We start from the raw sequence: 17,664 nt of genomic DNA on the forward strand, positions 1-17,664 counted from the left end.
CTCAAGGCACTTCAGTGCTAACAGTGGGGCAAAAGTCCAAAGAGATACATAGGCTGAGAAAAAGAGCAGTGATTATTGTATCACACACGTGTAGCTCATTGCAGAAAGGTCCTGTCAACCAGCTTGCCACATTTAGAAATTGAATTCTAAAGACTGCCTCTCGGCTTACGGCCATACTACCCGAAGATCGCCCGATCTCATCTGATCTCGGAAGCTAAGCTGGGTCTGGCCTGGTTAGTACTTGGATGGGAGACTGCCTAGGAATACCAGGTCCTGTAAGCGTTTAGCGATGCTCCCGGTATAGGGCGCACTTTCTCCCTTTTGTTTTTGTCACAATGGCTATAGATACTTGCCACACTATTCAAAACGCTACATTATGCTCGTCCAAACAAAACGCTGGTCTCCACCCAAAACATGTTTAGTTTTGACTCGGTCTGAAATTTATAGCAAGATTTGCAGTGTCGCCAACAGTGACCCATGTGCCTCAAGGCACTTCAGTGCTAACAGTGGGGCAAAAGTCCAAAGAGTTACATAGGCTGAGAAAAAGAGTAGTGATTATTGTATCACACACGTGTAGCTCATTGCAGAAAGGTCCTGTCAACCAGCTTCCCACATTTAAAAATTGAAGTCTGAGGACTGCGTCTCGGCTTACGGCCATACTACCCGAAGATCGCCCGATCTCGTCTGAGCTCGGAAGCTAAGCTGGGTCTGGCCTGGTTAGTACTTGGATGGGAGACTGCCTAGGAATACCAGGTGCTGTAGGCTTTTAGCGATGCTCCCAGTATAGGGCGCACTTTCTCCCTTTTGTTTTTGTCACAATGGCTATAGATACTTGCCACACTTGTCAAAACGCTACGTTTATGCTTGTCCAAACAAAACACTGGTCTCCACCCAAAAAATGTTTAGTTTTGATTCGGTCTGAAATTTATAGCAAGATTTGCAGTGTCGCCAACAGTGACCCATGTGCCTCAAGGCACTTCAGTGCTAACAGTGGGGCAAAAGTCCAAAGAGTTACATAGGCTGAGAAAAAGAGCAGTGATTATTGTATCACACACGTGTAGCTCATTGCAGAAAGGTCCTGTCAACCAGCTTGCCACATTTAAAAATTGAAGTCTGAGGACTGCGTCTCGGCTTACGGCCATACTACCCGAAGATCGCCCGATCTCGTCTGAGCTCGGATGCTAAGCTGGGTCTGGCCTGGTTAGTACTTGGATGGGAGACTGCCTAGGAATACCAGGTGCTGTAGGCTTTTAGCGATGCTCCCAGTATAGGGCGCACTTTCTCCCTTTTGTTTTTGTCACAATGGCTAGAGATACTTGCCACACTTGTCAAAACGCTACATTATGCTCGTCCAAACAAACCGCTGGTCTCCACCCAAAACATGTTTGTTTAGTTTGGACTCGGTCTGAAATTTATAGCAAGATTTGCAGTGTCGCCAACAGTGACCCATGTGCCTCAAGGCACGTCAGTGCTAACAGTGGGGCAAAAGTCCAAAGAGATACATAGGCTGAGAAAAAGAGCTTTGATTATTGTATCTCACACGTGTAGCTCATTGCAGAAAGGTCCTGTCAACCAGCTTGCCACATTTAAAAATTGAATTCTGAGGACTGCCTCTCGGCTTAAGGCCATACTACCCAAAGATCGCCCGATCTCGTCTGATCTCGGAAGCTAAGCTGGGTCTGGCCTGTTTAGTACTTGGATGGGAGACTGCCTAGGAATACCAGGTGCTGTAGGTTTTTAGCGATGCTCCCAGTATAGGGCGCACTTTCTCCCTTTTGTTTTTGTCACAATGGCTATAGATACTTGCCACACTTGTCAAAACGCTACATTATGCCCGTCCAAACAAAACGCTGGTCTCCACCCAAAACATGTTTAGTTTTGACTCGGTCTGAAATTTATAGCAAGATTTGCAGTGTCGCCAACAGTGACCCATGTGCCTCAAGGCACTTCAGTGCTAACAGTGGGGCAAAAGTCCAAAGAGTTACATAGGCTGAGAAAAAGAGTAGTGATTATTGTATCACACACGTGTAGCTCATTGTAGAAAGGTCCTGTCAACCAGCTTGCCACATTTAAAAATTGAAGTCTGAGGACTGCGTCTCGGCTTACTGCCATACTACCCGAAGATCGCCCGATCTCGTCTGATCTCGGAAGCTAAGCTGGGTCTGGCCTGGTTAGTACTTGGTTGGGAGACTGCCTAGGAATACCAGGTGCTGTAGGCTTTTATCGATGCTCCCAGTATAGGGCGCACTTTCTCCCTTTTGTTTTTGTCACAATGGCTATTGATACTTGCCACACTTGTCAAAACGCTACATTATGCTCGTCCAAACAAAACGTTGGTCTCCACCCAAAAAGAGTTTAGTTTTGACTCGGTCTGAAATTTATAGCAAGATTTGCAGTGTCGCCAACAGTGACCCATGTGCCTCAAGGCACTTCAGTGCTAACAGTGGGGCAAAAGTCCAAAGAGTTACATAGGCTGAGAAAAAGAGCAGTCATTATTGTATCACACACGTGTAGCTCATTGCAGAAAGGTCCTGTCAACCAGCTTGCCACATTTAAAAATTGAATTCTGAGGACTGCCTCTCGGCTTACGGCCATACTACCCGAAGATCGCCCGATCTCGTCTGATCTCGGAAGCTAAGTTGGGTCTGGCCTGGTTAGTACTTGGTTGGGAGACTGCCTAGGAATACCAGGTGCTGTAGGCTTTTAGCGATGCTACCAGTATAGGGCGCACTTTCTCCCTTTTGTTTTTTTCACAATGGCTAGAGATACTTGCCACACTTGTCAAAACGCTACATTATGCTCGTCCAAACAAACCGCTGGTCTCCACCCAAAACATGTTTGTTTAGTTTTGACTCGGTCTGAAATTTATAGCAAGATTTGCAGTGTCGCCAACAGTGACCCATGTGCCTCAAGGCACTTCAGTGCTAACAGTGGGGCAAAAGTCCAAAGAGATACATAGGCTGAGAAAAAGAGCAGTGATTATTGTATCACACACGTGTAGCTCATTGCAGAAAGGTCCTGTCAACCAGCTTGCCACATTTAAAAATTGAATTCTGAGGACTGCCTCTCGGCTTACGGCCATACTACCCGAAGATCGCCCGATCTCGTCTGATCTCGGAAGCTAAGCTGGGTCTGGCCTGGTTAGTACTTGGATGGGAGACTGCCTAGGAATACCAGGTGCTGTAGGCTTTTAGCGATGCTCCCAGTATAGGGCGCACTTTCTCCCTTTTGTTTTTGTCACAATGGCTAGAGATACTTGCCACACTTGTCAAAACGCTACATTATGCTCGTCCAAACAAACCGCTGGTCTCCACCCAAAACATGTTTGTTTAGTTTGGACTCGGTCTGAAATTTATAGCAAGATTTGCAGTGTCGCCAACAGTGACCCATGTGCCTCAAGGCACGTCAGTGCTAACAGTGGGGCAAAAGTCCAAAGAGATACATAGGCTGAGAAAAAGAGCTTTGATTATTGTATCTCACACGTGTAGCTCATTGCAGAAAGGTCCTGTCAACCAGCTTGCCACATTTAAAAATTGAATTCTGAGGACTGCCTCTCGGCTTACGGCCATACTACCCGAAGATCGCCCGATCTCATCTGATCTCGGAAGCTAAGCTGGGTCTGGCCTGGTTAGTACTTGGATGGGAGACTGCCTAGGAATACCAGGTCCTGTAAGCGTTTAGCGATGCTCCCAGTATAGGGCGCACTTTCTCCCTTTTGTTTTTGTCACAATGGCTATAGATACTTGCCACACTATTCAAAACGCTACATTATGCTCGTCCAAACAAAACGCTGGTCTCCACCCAAAACATGTTTAGTTTTGACTCGGTCTGAAATTTATAGCAAGATTTGCAGTGTCGCCAACAGTGACCCATGTGCCTCAAGGCACTTCAGTGCTAACAGTGGGGCAAAAGTCCAAAGAGTTACATAGGCTGAGAAAAAGAGTAGTGATTATTGTATCACACACGTGTAGCTCATTGCAGAAAGGTCCTGTCAACCAGCTTCCCACATTTAAAAATTGAAGTCTGAGGACTGCGTCTCGGCTTAAGGCCATACTACCCGAAGATCGCCCGATCTCGTCTGAGCTCGGAAGCTAAGCTGGGTCTGGCCTGGTTAGTACTTGGATGGGAGACTGCCTAGGAATACCAGGTGCTGTAGGCTTTTAGCGATGCTCCCAGTATAGGGCGCACTTTCTCCCTTTTGTTTTTGTCACAATGGCTATAGATACTTGCCACACTTGTCAAAACGCTACGTTTATGCTTGTCCAAACAAAACACTGGTCTCCACCCAAAAAATGTTTAGTTTTGATTCGGTCTGAAATTTATAGCAAGATTTGCAGTGTCGCCAACAGTGACCCATGTGCCTCAAGGCACTTCAGTGCTAACAGTGGGGCAAAAGTCCAAAGAGTTACATAGGCTGAGAAAAAGAGCAGTGATTATTGTATCACACACGTGTAGCTCATTGCAGAAAGGTCCTGTCAACCAGCTTGCCACATTTAAAAATTGAAGTCTGAGGACTGCGTCTCGGCTTACGGCCATACTACCCGAAGATCGCCCGATCTCGTCTGAGCTCGGATGCTAAGCTGGGTCTGGCCTGGTTAGTACTTGGATGGGAGACTGCCTAGGAATACCAGGTGCTGTAGGCTTTTAGCGATGCTCCCAGTATAGGGCGCACTTTCTCCCTTTTGTTTTTGTCACAATGGCTAGAGATACTTGCCACACTTGTCAAAACGCTACATTATGCTCATCCAAACAAACCGCTGGTCTCCACCCAAAACATGTTTGTTTAGTTTGGACTCGGTCTGAAATTTATAGCAAGATTTGCAGTGTCGCCAACAGTGACCCATGTGCCTCAAGGCACGTCAGTGCTAACAGTGGGGCAAAAGTCCAAAGAGATACATAGGCTGAGAAAAAGAGCTTTGATTATTGTATCTCACACGTGTAGCTCATTGCAGAAAGGTCCTGTCAACCAGCTTGCCACATTTAAAAATTGAATTCTGAGGACTGCCTCTCGGCTTACGGCCATACTACCCGAAGATCGCCCGATCTCGTCTGATCTCGGAAGCTAAGCTGGGTCTGGCCTGTTTAGTACTTGGATGGGAGACTGCCTAGGAATACCAGGTGCTGTAGGTTTTTAGCGATGCTCCCAGTATAGGGCGCACTTTCTCCCTTTTGTTTTTGTCACAATGGCTATAGATACTTGCCACACTTGTCAAAACGCTACGTTTATGCTTGTCCAAACAAAACACTGGTCTCCACCCAAAAAATGTTTAGTTTTGATTCGCTCTGAAATTTATAGCAAGATTTGCAGTGTCGCCAACAGTGACCCATGTGCCTCAAGGCACTTCAGTGCTAACAGTGGGGCAAAAGTCCAAAGAGTTACATAGGCTGAGAAAAAGAGTAGTGATTATTGTATCACACACGTGTAGCTCATTGCAGAAAGGTCCTGTCAACCAGCTTCCCACATTTAAAAATTGAAGTCTGAGGACTGCGTCTCGGCTTACGGCCATACTACCCGGAGATCGCCCGATCTCGTCTGAGCTCGGAAGCTAAGCTGGGTCTGGCCTGGTTAGTACTTGGATGGGAGACTGCCTAGGAATACCAGGTGCTGTAGGCTTTTAGCGATGCTCCCAGTATAGGGCGCACTTTCTCCCTTTTGTTTATGTCACAATGGCTATAGATACTTGCCACACTTGTCAAAACGCTACGTTTATGCTTGTCCAAACAAAACACTGGTCTCCACCCAAAAAATGTTTAGTTTTGATTCGCTCTGAAATTTATAGCAAGATTTGCAGTGTCGCCAACAGTGACCCATGTGCCTCAAGGCACTTCAGTGCTAACAGTGGGGCAAAAGTCCAAAGAGTTACATAGGCTGAGAAAAAGAGTAGTGATTATTGTATCACACACGTGTAGCTCATTGCAGAAAGGTCCTGTCAACCAGCTTCTCACATTTAAAAATTGAAGTCTGAGGACTGCATCTCGGCTTACGGCCATACTACCCGAAGATCGCCCGATCTCGTCTGAGCTCGGAAGCTAAGCTGGGTCTGGCCTGGTTAGTACTTGGATGGGAGACTGCCTAGGAATACCAGGTGCTGTAGGCTTTTAGCGATGCTCCCAGTATAGGGCGCACTTTCTCCCTTTTGTTTTTGTCACAATGGCTATAGATACTTGCCACACTTGTCAAAACGCTACGTTTATGCTTGTCCAAACAAAACACTGGTCTCCACCCAAAAAATGTTTAGTTTTGATTCGGTCTGAAATTTATAGCAAGATTTGCAGTGTCGCCAACAGTGACCCATGTGCCTCAAGGCACTTCAGTGCTAACAGTGGGGCAAAAGTCCAAAGAGTTACATAGGCTGAGAAAAAGAGCAGTGATTATTGTATCACACACGTGTAGCTCATTGCAGAAAGGTCCTGTCAACCAGCTTGCCACATTTAAAAATTGAAGTCTGAGGACTGCGTCTCGGCTTACGGCCATACTACCCGAAGATCGCCCGATCTCGTCTGAGCTCGGATGCTAAGCTGGGTCTGGCCTGGTTAGTACTTGGATGGGAGACTGCCTAGGAATACCAGGTGCTGTAGGCTTTTAGCGATGCTCCCAGTATAGGGCGCACTTTCTCCCTTTTGTTTTTGTCACAATGGCTATAGATACTTGCCACACTTGTCAAAACGCTACGTTTATGCTTGTCCAAACAAAACACTGGTCTCCACCCAAAAAATGTTTAGTTTTGATTCGGTCTGAAATTTATAGCAAGATTTGCAGTGTCGCCAACAGTGACCCATGTGCCTCAAGGCACTTCAGTGCTAACAGTGGGGCAAAAGTCCAAAGAGTTACATAGGCTGAGAAAAAGAGCAGTGATTATTGTATCACACACGTGTAGCTCATTGCAGAAAGGTCCTGTCAACCAGCTTGCCACATTTAAAATTTGAAGTCTGAGGACTGCGTCTCGGCTTACGGCCATACTACCCGAAGATCGCCCGATCTCGTCTGAGCTCGGATGCTAAGCTGGGTCTGGCCTGGTTAGTACTTGGATGGGAGACTGCCTAGGAATACCAGGTGCTGTAGGCTTTTAGCGATGCTCCCAGTATAGGGCGCACTTTCTCCCTTTTGTTTTTGTCACAATGGCTAGAGATACTTGCCACACTTGTCAAAACGCTACATTATGCTCGTCCAAACAAACCGCTGGTCTCCACCCAAAACATGTTTGTTTAGTTTGGACTCGGTCTGAAATTTATAGCAAGATTTGCAGTGTCGCCAACAGTGACCCATGTGCCTCAAGGCACGTCAGTGCTAACAGTGGGGCAAAAGTCCAAAGAGATACATAGGCTGAGAAAAAGAGCTTTGATTATTGTATCTCACACGTGTAGCTCATTGCAGAAAGGTCCTGTCAACCAGCTTGCCACATTTAAAAATTGAATTCTGAGGACTGCCTCTCGGCTTACGGCCATACTACCCGAAGATCGCCCGATCTCATCTGATCTCGGAAGCTAAGCTGGGTCTGGCCTGGTTAGTACTTGGATGGGAGACTGCCTAGGAATACCAGGTCCTGTAAGCGTTTAGCGATGCTCCCAGTATAGGGCGCACTTTCTCCCTTTTGTTTTTGTCACAATGGCTATAGATACTTGCCACACTATTCAAAACGCTACATTATGCTCGTCCAAACAAAACGCTGGTCTCCACCCAAAACATGTTTAGTTTTGACTCGGTCTGAAATTTATAGCAAGATTTGCAGTGTCGCCAACAGTGACCCATGTGCCTCAAGGCACTTCAGTGCTAACAGTGGGGCAAAAGTCCAAAGAGTTACATAGGCTGAGAAAAAGAGTAGTGATTATTGTATCACACACGTGTAGCTCATTGCAGAAAGGTCCTGTCAACCAGCTTGCCACATTTAAAAATTGAAGTCTGAGGACTGCGTCTCGGCTTACGGCCATACTACCCGAAGATCGCCCGATCTCGTCTGAGCTCGGAAGCTAAGCTGGGTCTGGCCTGGTTAGTACTTGGATGGGAGACTGCCTAGGAATACCAGGTGCTGTAGGCTTTTAGCGATGCTCCCAGTATAGGGCGCACTTTCTCCCTTTTGTTTTTGTCACAATGGCTATAGATACTTGCCACACTTGTCAAAACGCTACGTTTATGCTTGTCCAAACAAAACACTGGTCTCCACCCAAAAAATGTTTAGTTTTGATTCGGTCTGAAATTTATAGCAAGATTTGCAGTGTCGCCAACAGTGACCCATGTGCCTCAAGGCACTTCAGTGCTAACAGTGGGGCAAAAGTCCAAAGAGTTACATAGGCTGAGAAAAAGAGCAGTGATTATTGTATCACACACGTGTAGCTCATTGCAGAAAGGTCCTGTCAACCAGCTTGCCACATTTAAAAATTGAAGTCTGAGGACTGCGTCTCGGCTTACGGCCATACTACCCGAAGATCGCCCGATCTCGTCTGAGCTCGGATGCTAAGCTGGGTCTGGCCTGGTTAGTACTTGGATGGGAGACTGCCTAGGAATACCAGGTGCTGTAGGCTTTTAGCGATGCTCCCAGTATAGGGCGCACTTTCTCCCTTTTGTTTTTGTCACAATGGCTAGAGATACTTGCCACACTTGTCAAAACGCTACATTATGCTCGTCCAAACAAACCGCTGGTCTCCACCCAAAACATGTTTTTTTAGTTTGGACTCGGTCTGAAATTTATAGCAAGATTTGCAGTGTCGCCAACAGTGACCCATGTGCCTCAAGGCACGTCAGTGCTAACAGTGGGGCAAAAGTCCAAAGAGATACATAGGCTGAGAAAAAGAGCTTTGATTATTGTATCTCACACGTGTAGCTCATTGCAGAAAGGTCCTGTCAACCAGCTTGCCACATTTAAAAATTGAATTCTGAGGACTGCCTCTCGGCTTACGGCCATACTACCCGAAGATCGCCCGATCTCGTCTGATCTCGGAAGCTAAGCTGGGTCTGGCCTGTTTAGTACTTGGATGGGAGACTGCCTAGGAATACCAGGTGCTGTAGGTTTTTAGCGATGCTCCCAGTATAGGGCGCACTTTCTCCCTTTTGTTTTTGTCACAATGGCTATAGATACTTGCCACACTTGTCAAAACGCTACATTATGCTCGTCCAAACAAACCGCTGGTCTCCACCCAAAACATGTTTGTTTAGTTTTGACTCGGTCTGAAATTTATAGCAAGATTTGCAGTGTCGCCAACAGTGACCCATGTGCCTCAAGGCACTTCAGTGCTAACAGTGGGGCAAAAGTCCAAAGAGATACATAGGCTGAGATAAAGAGCAGTGATTATTGAATCACACACGTGTAGCTCATTGCAGAAAGGTCCTGTCAACCAGCTTCCCACATTTAAAAATTGAAGTCTGAGGACTGCGTCTCGGCTTACGGCCATACTACCCGGAGATCGCCCGATCTCGTCTGAGCTCGGAAGCTAAGCTGGGTCTGGCCTGGTTAGTACTTGGATGGGAGACTGCCTAGGAATACCAGGTGCTGTAGGCTTTTAGCGATGCTCCCAGTATAGGGCGCACTTTCTCCCTTTTGTTTTTGTCACAATGGCTATAGATACTTGCCACACTTGTCAAAACGCTACGTTTATGCTTGTCCAAACAAAACACTGGTCTCCACCCAAAAAATGTTTAGTTTTGATTCGCTCTGAAATTTATAGCAAGATTTGCAGTGTCGCCAACAGTGACCCATGTGCCTCAAGGCACTTCAGTGCTAACAGTGGGGCAAAAGTCCAAAGAGTTACATAGGCTGAGAAAAAGAGTAGTGATTATTGTATCACACACGTGTAGCTCATTGCAGAAAGGTCCTGTCAACCAGCTTCCCACATTTAAAAATTGAAGTCTGAGGACTGCGTCTCGGCTTACGGCCATACTACCCGGAGATCGCCCGATCTCGTCTGAGCTCGGAAGCTAAGCTGGGTCTGGCCTGGTTAGTACTTGGATGGGAGACTGCCTAGGAATACCAGGTGCTGTAGGCTTTTAGCGATGCTCCCAGTATAGGGCGCACTTTCTCCCTTTTGTTTATGTCACAATGGCTATAGATACTTGCCACACTTGTCAAAACGCTACGTTTATGCTTGTCCAAACAAAACACTGGTCTCCACCCAAAAAATGTTTAGTTTTGATTCGCTCTGAAATTTATAGCAAGATTTGCAGTGTCGCCAACAGTGACCCATGTGCCTCAAGGCACTTCAGTGCTAACAGTGGGGCAAAAGTCCAAAGAGTTACATAGGCTGAGAAAAAGAGTAGTGATTATTGTATCACACACGTGTAGCTCATTGCAGAAAGGTCCTGTCAACCAGCTTCTCACATTTAAAAATTGAAGTCTGAGGACTGCGTCTCGGCTTACGGCCATACTACCCGAAGATCGCCCGATCTCGTCTGAGCTCGGAAGCTAAGCTGGGTCTGGCCTGGTTAGTACTTGGATGGGAGACTGCCTAGGAATACCAGGTGCTGTAGGCTTTTAGCGATGCTCCCAGTATAGGGCGCACTTTCTCCCTTTTGTTTTTGTCACAATGGCTATAGATACTTGCCACACTTGTCAAAACGCTACGTTTATGCTTGTCCAAACAAAACACTGGTCTCCACCCAAAAAATGTTTAGTTTTGATTCGGTCTGAAATTTATAGCAAGATTTGCAGTGTCGCCAACAGTGACCCATGTGCCTCAAGGCACTTCAGTGCTAACAGTGGGGCAAAAGTCCAAAGAGTTACATAGGCTGAGAAAAAGAGCAGTGATTATTGTATCACACACGTGTAGCTCATTGCAGAAAGGTCCTGTCAACCAGCTTGCCACATTTAAAAATTGAAGTCTGAGGACTGCGTCTCGGCTTACGGCCATACTACCCGAAGATCGCCCGATCTCGTCTGAGCTCGGATGCTAAGCTGGGTCTGGCCTGGTTAGTACTTGGATGGGAGACTGCCTAGGAATACCAGGTGCTGTAGGCTTTTAGCGATGCTCCCAGTATAGGGCGCACTTTCTCCCTTTTGTTTTTGTCACAATGGCTAGAGATACTTGCCACACTTGTCAAAACGCTACATTATGCTCGTCCAAACAAACCGCTGGTCTCCACCCAAAACATGTTTGTTTAGTTTGGACTCGGTCTGAAATTTATAGCAAGATTTGCAGTGTCGCCAACAGTGACCCATGTGCCTCAAGGCACGTCAGTGCTAACAGTGGGGCAAAAGTCCAAAGAGATACATAGGCTGAGAAAAAGAGCTTTGATTATTGTATCTCACACGTGTAGCTCATTGCAGAAAGGTCCTGTCAACCAGCTTGCCACATTTAAAAATTGAATTCTGAGGACTGCCTCTCGGCTTACGGCCATACTACCCGAAGATCGCCCGATCTCGTCTGATCTTGGAAGCTAAGCTGGGTCTGGCCTGTTTAGTACTTGGATGGGAGACTGCCTAGGAATACCAGGTGCTGTAGGTTTTTAGCGATGCTCCCAGTATAGGGCGCACTTTCTCCCTTTTGTTTTTGTCACAATGGCTATAGATACTTGCCACACTTGTCAAAACGCTACATTATGCTCGTCCAAACAAAACGCTGGTCTCCACCCAAAAGATGTTTAGTTTTGACTCGGTCTGAAATTTATAGCAAGATTTGCAGTGTCGCCAACAGTGACGGAGATGAATGGTCTCTGTTCCATTTTCTAAATTTGAGCCATCTGATTGGCTTTCACTGAGCCAAGTGGGAAAAGCTTAGAAACGCTGTGATTGGTCTAGACCTCTAGACTCCGCCCCATAAAGAAGGGTGGAATCCGCCCTTAGAGGTGCGCGTCTGTTTCACCTCTTCACTTCGATAGGAATATACGCAGCTCTTCAAATTCAGACAAAGACGACGGTAAGTTTTTACTTTAAAATGTGAACGTTCAGTGTGTGAAAGTATTGGGCTTTTTACATTAATAGCGTTAACGTTGTGGTGTGCGTTCTAACACTTTTAACATGAGGAGGAGAAGAGGGAAATCGACACATTTAAACAATTACCGCAAATAAAACATGTTTTAATCGTGTGTGTGTGTGTGTAAAACTAAACAAACGTGTTAAATGTAACAGACGTGTTATTTGTGATTAAATCGGCGCAGGAACAGTATGACTTTGTTTGTTTGTTTGGAGAACAAAAGAAATCCTAAGCTAAAATGGCCGCCATCCCCATCAAACTTTTTTTTTTCCCTAATATACTACTACTACTACTACTACTACTTGTGTGACTGCTACTGTACTACTACAATAACAAATACTACTACTACTACTACAAGTACTGCTTCTACTACATGCACTACTACAAAAAATACAATTGCTAGCTGCTACTACTACTACTACTACTACAACAACAACAACAATACAATTACTACTACTACTACTACTATTGTTGTACTGCTACTATACTACAAGTAGTACTTCTACTACAATAACAAATACTACTACTACAAGTACTACTACAACAACAAATACAATTACTACTACTACTACTACTACTACTACTATTGTTGTACTGCTACTATACTACAAGTAATACTACTACAATAACAAATACTACTACTACTACAAGTACTGCTACTGTTGTACTGCTGCTATACTACTAAAAGTAATACTAGTACTACAATAACATTGCTACTACAGTACTGCTACTAGTAAAACAAATACAATTACTACTAATACTACTACCAATGTTGTTTACTACTAATACTACTGCTACTACATATACAGCTGCTGCTACTACTATTACTACTACTACTACTACTGCTAAATGTTTACTACTAGTACTAATACTACTGTTGCTACATATACAGGTACTACTACTACCACTGTTGTTGTTGTTGTTGTTGTCGTCAATAATTAAAGTGTTTATCAACATGTATGTGACTTTATGCTTTGTTTTGGCAGACAATTGCTTCCTTGGACAACACAAGATGGATTTTCGCCCACTGTTTGTGTTTCATGGCTTCGCCACTGAGCTAACCCTGGAGCGTACGGCGGAGGCAGCCAAGGTGGCGAAGGCAGCCAAGGTGGCGAAGGAAGCTAAGTCCTTGGTGGCCTGCGCGGTGCAGAAAGGCGAGGAGGTGAAAGAGGAAGCCCGGGCACGCATCCGCCAGTCTGGAGGAGACCCCGGATGCCCCAAGCTGGTGCTCAGTGAGAGCAAACTCCAGTTCGGGCAGTACCGGGGTCAAACCTTCAAGTGGCTGCTGGGGAATGACGTGGGGTACGCCTGTAGCATCGTGGTGTTGCACCAAAAGGAGCGTGCCAGCGGAGACACTTCCCGGTCACCTCTCGCGGTCAACAAAACCGCACTGGCGTCTTACGCACAGCTCTTTCCAGACATGGTCGCCGCCCTTCGCTCTCAGGCCGTGCGCATGGGGGAGATGCCCTTCAGGGAGCTGGATGGCAGAGCAGTGGGTTTTGGGGCTCATGCCAAAAGAACATACTCCGCCACTTTTGCAGACGTACGTGTCTAACATCTTTCTTCTTTACGATGCCGCAGGTACGTTGGCCAACGCGCGCCATTTCCAGGTTTACCTTCTGGAGGGTCTGTGTAGGTGGAACGAGGGCCGAGGAAGAGCGGCGGTGAAAGGGACCGATGATGTCACGGTGCAGTGTTACGACGCCGGCCTGCAAGACGCACTCGCGCAGCTGACACAAAAGCTCATGGGTCTCACGCTGGTTGACAATTACACCCCGGCGAGCAAGTACACAGGTAACGTGGGGGCGGGGGGCAGCTTTGCTGCTGCGGTGGCCATACAAATCCATTCCGGTCTCATTTGATGTCTAATTGTGTTCAGGAGAGCTTATTGGCATCCAGTATCTGTATGCCCAGACTGGCGCCGTGCTGCAGTCCCACGTTGTGGATGATCCGGACAAGCCTGACTCAGATGACATGGAGGACGAAGACCAACTCGAGGATGATGAGGGTTACGATGACGAGCCAGTGGGAATCGAGCAGTATACGGGTGACCGCCACTCCTCCGTGACTCTGCCTCCCGACGATGAGCCAGCAGAAGAGAAGGAAGAAGAAGAAGTAAGTGTCATCTTTCTCTTGACTTACCTGACGATTTTGACTGTGAGTAATATAAAGATCTGTTTTTTGACACAGGATGTGTTAGGTCCAGACGGGAACGGCGGATACCAGCATGTCTGTCGCTTGGCCACCGCCCTTGTTGCGCTGCGGCGCCAAATGTTTGTGCCGCCTCGGCAGGAGAGGCATATAATAGAACTTTGGCAAAAGCTGACAGACGGAGACAAAGCGCCTCCCAGCCTTCCCCCCCGCCACGCTCCCAAGCTGAACAAGGGACGCTTCAGGGTCTCCAGGCAAAACCACTTGGAAGGGGTGGCCAGTGTAAAACGGTATGTACGCAAAATAATTTTGCAAGACAATTTATTTTCAACGTGTGTACTAATCAGTGTGATGTTGGTGTTCTTTCCATCTAGTTTGTGCATCGGGCGGGGCACCGAGGTTGCGCACTCCCCGGCCACAAGCAGGTTGATGGAGGCAGTCTTCATTCAGCTGTCGAGCCACCACAGCCAAGAGCACCGCATTTCAGGGTTCCGGCAGAGCCGATGGTCACTGATCATGCGGGACTACACGCGCATTCGCGGGAACCTGTCCGGCAACCGGGCCATCAAAGCTGCTGGCTGCAGCATTCGCCTCCTGGAGGTCAACCACCGCACGCTCACTCAATGGTAACGCTTGTGTAATAATACTATGAATGCTTCGTGACACAGTGCTGATTATTGGTGGAAATGCTAATACATATACACTGTATATATACAAACACACACAGGTTCAACAAGCGGTGTAAGGACATGGCCACTGCTGATGTTGTTGCGACGGTGCCAGCACAAAGTGCAGCAGCGACGACACGGTCCCTTCCTGCAGCCAGGGAACTGATGGTAGACGTCGCACAACCCCATGACGCGCACGACTTTCAGCACCCAGCTGACACATCTGGGCTGGCTTGCACACGAAGGGGGCCTGTGGTGCCAGAACTCTACCGTGCTGTTGTTGCTGCTGCTGCTCCTCCATTGTCATCATCCTTTGCTGCTCCTCCATCATCCTCTGCTGCTGCTGCTCCTGCTCCTCCATCATCATCATTATCATCCTCTGCTGCTGCTGCTCCTGCATCATCATCATCATCATCATCATTATCATCCTCTGCTGCTGCTGCTGCTCCTCCTCCTCCTCCTCCTCCCAGGATACCACACTCAACAGCCTGGTATCGGAAAAAGAAGGCACTTAGCCTAGGTGGTATTATGGATGCCCCTCCCAAGCGAACCGAGACATTCAAGTGCAAACTCTGTGGGCAACCAAAGAAGAAAGAATATGGCCACAGTCGCTACAGAAACGAGACCTTTTGCGCACGTTCACAGGGGCGTTCGGTGGAGGAGTGGTTGGCTGAGAAAAGGAGCCAGGACACACAAAGACAGGTACTAGTGTTTATGATTGTTGCCCTCGTCCTTTTACCTGCACTACCTCAACTTCTTTACTGATTGCTTCATCTTGTCACCCACAGAGGCAGGCCCAGCACACAAGAGCAACCCAGCCACCTGCTGTTACTGTGCCCAACCCACAGACCCCTGTGCCCAACCCACAGACCCCTGTGGTACCCAACCCACAGACCCCTGTGGTACCCAACCCACAGACCCCTGTGGTGCCCAACCCATACGCCCATTCTATGTTGTTGCTGCGGAAGATTTTACCAAAACCACCTCTGTAACCAACCTTATGACTTAGCTCTCTGTTTTTTGCATTGTCCCTTTAAAAAATACTTGTGAATACTCTGTAAATACTTTGTACATGACTTTTGCATTGTATAGTTTTATTGCATCTTGTCTTATATGTCTGCTGTAAAAAATACTCTGTAAATACTTTGTACATGACTTTTGCATTGTACAGTTTAGTTTATGTGTGGAAATTAAACATGTGATGTTGATTGTAATGATTTTTTGCATTTCTTTCTTGGCAGTTGTTACTAATAGGTTTATTTAAATATGTCCATAAATCATGAAAAATCGTGAAGTTCTATAACTACAGTTATTTATATACTAATAAGTCAATATACACGTATTGTTGGCAATGATTAATCGTGAGGAGGCCGGGGCGCGAACGCTCGCCTTCGCGGTCGGCGCGCTCCGCGCTCCTCGCTACCAGGCGAGCTATACCGCCGTGCGGTGGGCGCGGCTTCCCTGGAGGCGACACACCGAGCGCATGGCTAATTTGCATGCGGGGGCGGGTACGAGAAACCGCCGCGGCGGTCCGGGGTCGCCCGCGCTTCTCCGCGAAAACCGACGCGGTGGAGAGTCCGCGGGCGACGCGGCGCGGGGGAAAGCGCGGCGCGGGGGCCGCTCCGCGCCGGAAGCGCAGGCCCGAAGATCGGGCGGGTTTTTGCTCGCCGGAAGCTAAGCTGGGTCTGGCCTGTTTAGTACTTGGATGGGAGACTGCCTAGGAATACCAGGTGCTGTAGGTTTTTAGCGATGCTCCCAGTATAGGGCGCACTTTCTCCCTTTTGTTTTTGTCACAATGGCTATAGATACTTGCCACACTTGTCAAAACGCTACATTATGCTCGTCCAAACAAAACGCTGGTCTCCACCCAAAACATGTTTAGTTTTGACTCGGTCTGAAATTTATAGCAAGATTTGCAGTGTCGCCAACAGTGACCCATGTGCCTCAAGGCACTTCAGTGCTAACAGTGGGGCAAAAGTCCAAAGAGTTACATAGGCTGAGAAAAAGAGTAGTGATTATTGTATCACACACGTGTAGCTCATTGTAGAAAGGTCCTGTCAACCAGCTTGCCACATTTAAAAATTGAAGTCTGAGGACTGCATCTCGGCTTACTGCCATACTACCCGAAGATCGCCCGATCTCGTCTGATCTCGGAAGCTAAGCTGGGTCTGGCCTGGTTAGTACTTGGTTGGGAGACTGCCTAGGAATACCAGGTGCTGTAGGCTTTTAGCGATGCTCCCAGTATAGGGCGCACTTTCTCCCTTTTGTTTTTGTCACAATGGCTATTGATACTTGCCACACTTGTCAAAACGCTACATTATGCTCGTCCAAACAAAACGTTGGTCTCCACCCAAAACAAGTTTAGTTTTGACTCGGTCTGAAATTTATAGCAAGATTTGCAGTGTCGCCAACAGTGACCCATGTGCCTCAAGGCACTTCAGTGCTAACAGTGGGGCAAAAGTCCAAAGAGTTACATAGGCTGAGAAAAAGAGCAGTGATTATTGTATCACACACGTGTAGCTCATTGCAGAAAGGTCCTGTCAACCAGCTTGCCACATTTAAAAATTGAATTCTGAGGACTCCCTCTCGGCTTACGGCCAGACTACCCGAAGATCGCCCGATCTCGTCTGATCTCGGAAGCTAAGCTGGGTCTGGCCTGGTTAGTACTTGGATGGGAGGCTGCCTAGGAATACCAGGTGCTGTAGGCTTTTAGCGATGCTCCCAGTATAGGGCGCACTTTCTCCCTTTTTTTTTTGTCACAATGGCTATAGATACTTGCCACACTTGTCAAAACGCTACATTATGCTCGTCCAAACAAAACGCTGGTCTCCACCCAAAACAAGTTTAGTTTTGACTCGGTCTGAAATTTATAGCAAGATTTGCAGTGTCGCCAACAGTGACCCATGTGCCTCAAGGCACTTCAGTGCTAACAGTGGGGCAAAAG

General features: G+C 47.2%; 1 protein-coding gene, 3 non-coding genes and 23 pseudogenes across 4 annotated transcripts; all 27 read left to right on the forward strand.

The window, feature by feature from the left end:
* Positions 1 to 163: 163 nt before the first annotated feature.
* LOC133565910 (5S ribosomal RNA) lies at positions 164 to 282 on the forward strand (annotated as a pseudogene).
* A 364-nt stretch (positions 283 to 646) lies between these two features.
* LOC133565393 (5S ribosomal RNA) lies at positions 647 to 765 on the forward strand (annotated as a pseudogene).
* A 365-nt stretch (positions 766 to 1,130) lies between these two features.
* LOC133566258 (5S ribosomal RNA) lies at positions 1,131 to 1,249 on the forward strand (annotated as a pseudogene).
* Positions 1,250 to 1,617: 368 nt separating this feature from the next.
* Positions 1,618 to 1,736, forward strand: LOC133566912 (5S ribosomal RNA; annotated as a pseudogene).
* Positions 1,737 to 2,100: 364 nt separating this feature from the next.
* LOC133566189 (5S ribosomal RNA) lies at positions 2,101 to 2,219 on the forward strand (annotated as a pseudogene).
* A 364-nt stretch (positions 2,220 to 2,583) lies between these two features.
* Positions 2,584 to 2,702, forward strand: LOC133565625 (5S ribosomal RNA; annotated as a pseudogene).
* Positions 2,703 to 3,070: 368 nt separating this feature from the next.
* On the forward strand, positions 3,071 to 3,189 carry LOC133567722 (5S ribosomal RNA; annotated as a pseudogene).
* Positions 3,190 to 3,557: 368 nt separating this feature from the next.
* Positions 3,558 to 3,676, forward strand: LOC133565912 (5S ribosomal RNA; annotated as a pseudogene).
* A 364-nt stretch (positions 3,677 to 4,040) lies between these two features.
* Positions 4,041 to 4,159, forward strand: LOC133566732 (5S ribosomal RNA; annotated as a pseudogene).
* Positions 4,160 to 4,524: 365 nt separating this feature from the next.
* LOC133566259 (5S ribosomal RNA) lies at positions 4,525 to 4,643 on the forward strand (annotated as a pseudogene).
* A 368-nt stretch (positions 4,644 to 5,011) lies between these two features.
* LOC133566097 (5S ribosomal RNA) lies at positions 5,012 to 5,130 on the forward strand (annotated as a pseudogene).
* Positions 5,131 to 5,495: 365 nt separating this feature from the next.
* On the forward strand, positions 5,496 to 5,614 carry LOC133567599 (5S ribosomal RNA). Its single transcript, XR_009809460.1, has one exon. It is a non-coding gene; the product is annotated as a 5S ribosomal RNA (ribosomal RNA).
* Positions 5,615 to 5,979: 365 nt separating this feature from the next.
* On the forward strand, positions 5,980 to 6,098 carry LOC133565394 (5S ribosomal RNA; annotated as a pseudogene).
* A 365-nt stretch (positions 6,099 to 6,463) lies between these two features.
* Positions 6,464 to 6,582, forward strand: LOC133566260 (5S ribosomal RNA; annotated as a pseudogene).
* Positions 6,583 to 6,947: 365 nt separating this feature from the next.
* Positions 6,948 to 7,066, forward strand: LOC133566261 (5S ribosomal RNA; annotated as a pseudogene).
* A 368-nt stretch (positions 7,067 to 7,434) lies between these two features.
* LOC133565913 (5S ribosomal RNA) lies at positions 7,435 to 7,553 on the forward strand (annotated as a pseudogene).
* A 364-nt stretch (positions 7,554 to 7,917) lies between these two features.
* On the forward strand, positions 7,918 to 8,036 carry LOC133565395 (5S ribosomal RNA; annotated as a pseudogene).
* A 365-nt stretch (positions 8,037 to 8,401) lies between these two features.
* LOC133566262 (5S ribosomal RNA) lies at positions 8,402 to 8,520 on the forward strand (annotated as a pseudogene).
* Positions 8,521 to 8,888: 368 nt separating this feature from the next.
* LOC133566098 (5S ribosomal RNA) lies at positions 8,889 to 9,007 on the forward strand (annotated as a pseudogene).
* Positions 9,008 to 9,375: 368 nt separating this feature from the next.
* LOC133567611 (5S ribosomal RNA) lies at positions 9,376 to 9,494 on the forward strand. Its single transcript, XR_009809461.1, has one exon. It is a non-coding gene; the product is annotated as a 5S ribosomal RNA (ribosomal RNA).
* A 365-nt stretch (positions 9,495 to 9,859) lies between these two features.
* LOC133567624 (5S ribosomal RNA) lies at positions 9,860 to 9,978 on the forward strand. Its single transcript, XR_009809463.1, has one exon. It is a non-coding gene; the product is annotated as a 5S ribosomal RNA (ribosomal RNA).
* Positions 9,979 to 10,343: 365 nt separating this feature from the next.
* LOC133565396 (5S ribosomal RNA) lies at positions 10,344 to 10,462 on the forward strand (annotated as a pseudogene).
* Positions 10,463 to 10,827: 365 nt separating this feature from the next.
* LOC133566263 (5S ribosomal RNA) lies at positions 10,828 to 10,946 on the forward strand (annotated as a pseudogene).
* A 368-nt stretch (positions 10,947 to 11,314) lies between these two features.
* LOC133566858 (5S ribosomal RNA) lies at positions 11,315 to 11,433 on the forward strand (annotated as a pseudogene).
* A 287-nt stretch (positions 11,434 to 11,720) lies between these two features.
* Positions 11,721 to 15,934, forward strand: LOC133564880 (uncharacterized). The gene is made up of 8 exons (XM_061919417.1): positions 11,721 to 11,844; positions 12,888 to 13,448; positions 13,483 to 13,695; positions 13,781 to 14,016; positions 14,092 to 14,342; positions 14,427 to 14,678; positions 14,780 to 15,422; positions 15,509 to 15,934. The coding sequence occupies exons 2-8, from the start codon at positions 12,914 to 12,916 to the stop codon at positions 15,710 to 15,712; spliced, it is 2,334 nt and encodes a 777-aa protein (XP_061775401.1). The 5' UTR covers positions 11,721 to 11,844; positions 12,888 to 12,913; the 3' UTR covers positions 15,713 to 15,934.
* An 892-nt stretch (positions 15,935 to 16,826) lies between these two features.
* Positions 16,827 to 16,945, forward strand: LOC133566190 (5S ribosomal RNA; annotated as a pseudogene).
* A 364-nt stretch (positions 16,946 to 17,309) lies between these two features.
* Positions 17,310 to 17,428, forward strand: LOC133566404 (5S ribosomal RNA; annotated as a pseudogene).
* The last annotated feature ends 236 nt before the right edge of the window (positions 17,429 to 17,664 follow it).

Source organism: Nerophis ophidion, linkage group LG13 (genome assembly GCF_033978795.1).
Source record: "Nerophis ophidion isolate RoL-2023_Sa linkage group LG13, RoL_Noph_v1.0, whole genome shotgun sequence".
Classification (NCBI taxonomy): Eukaryota; Metazoa; Chordata; class Actinopteri; order Syngnathiformes; family Syngnathidae; genus Nerophis; species Nerophis ophidion.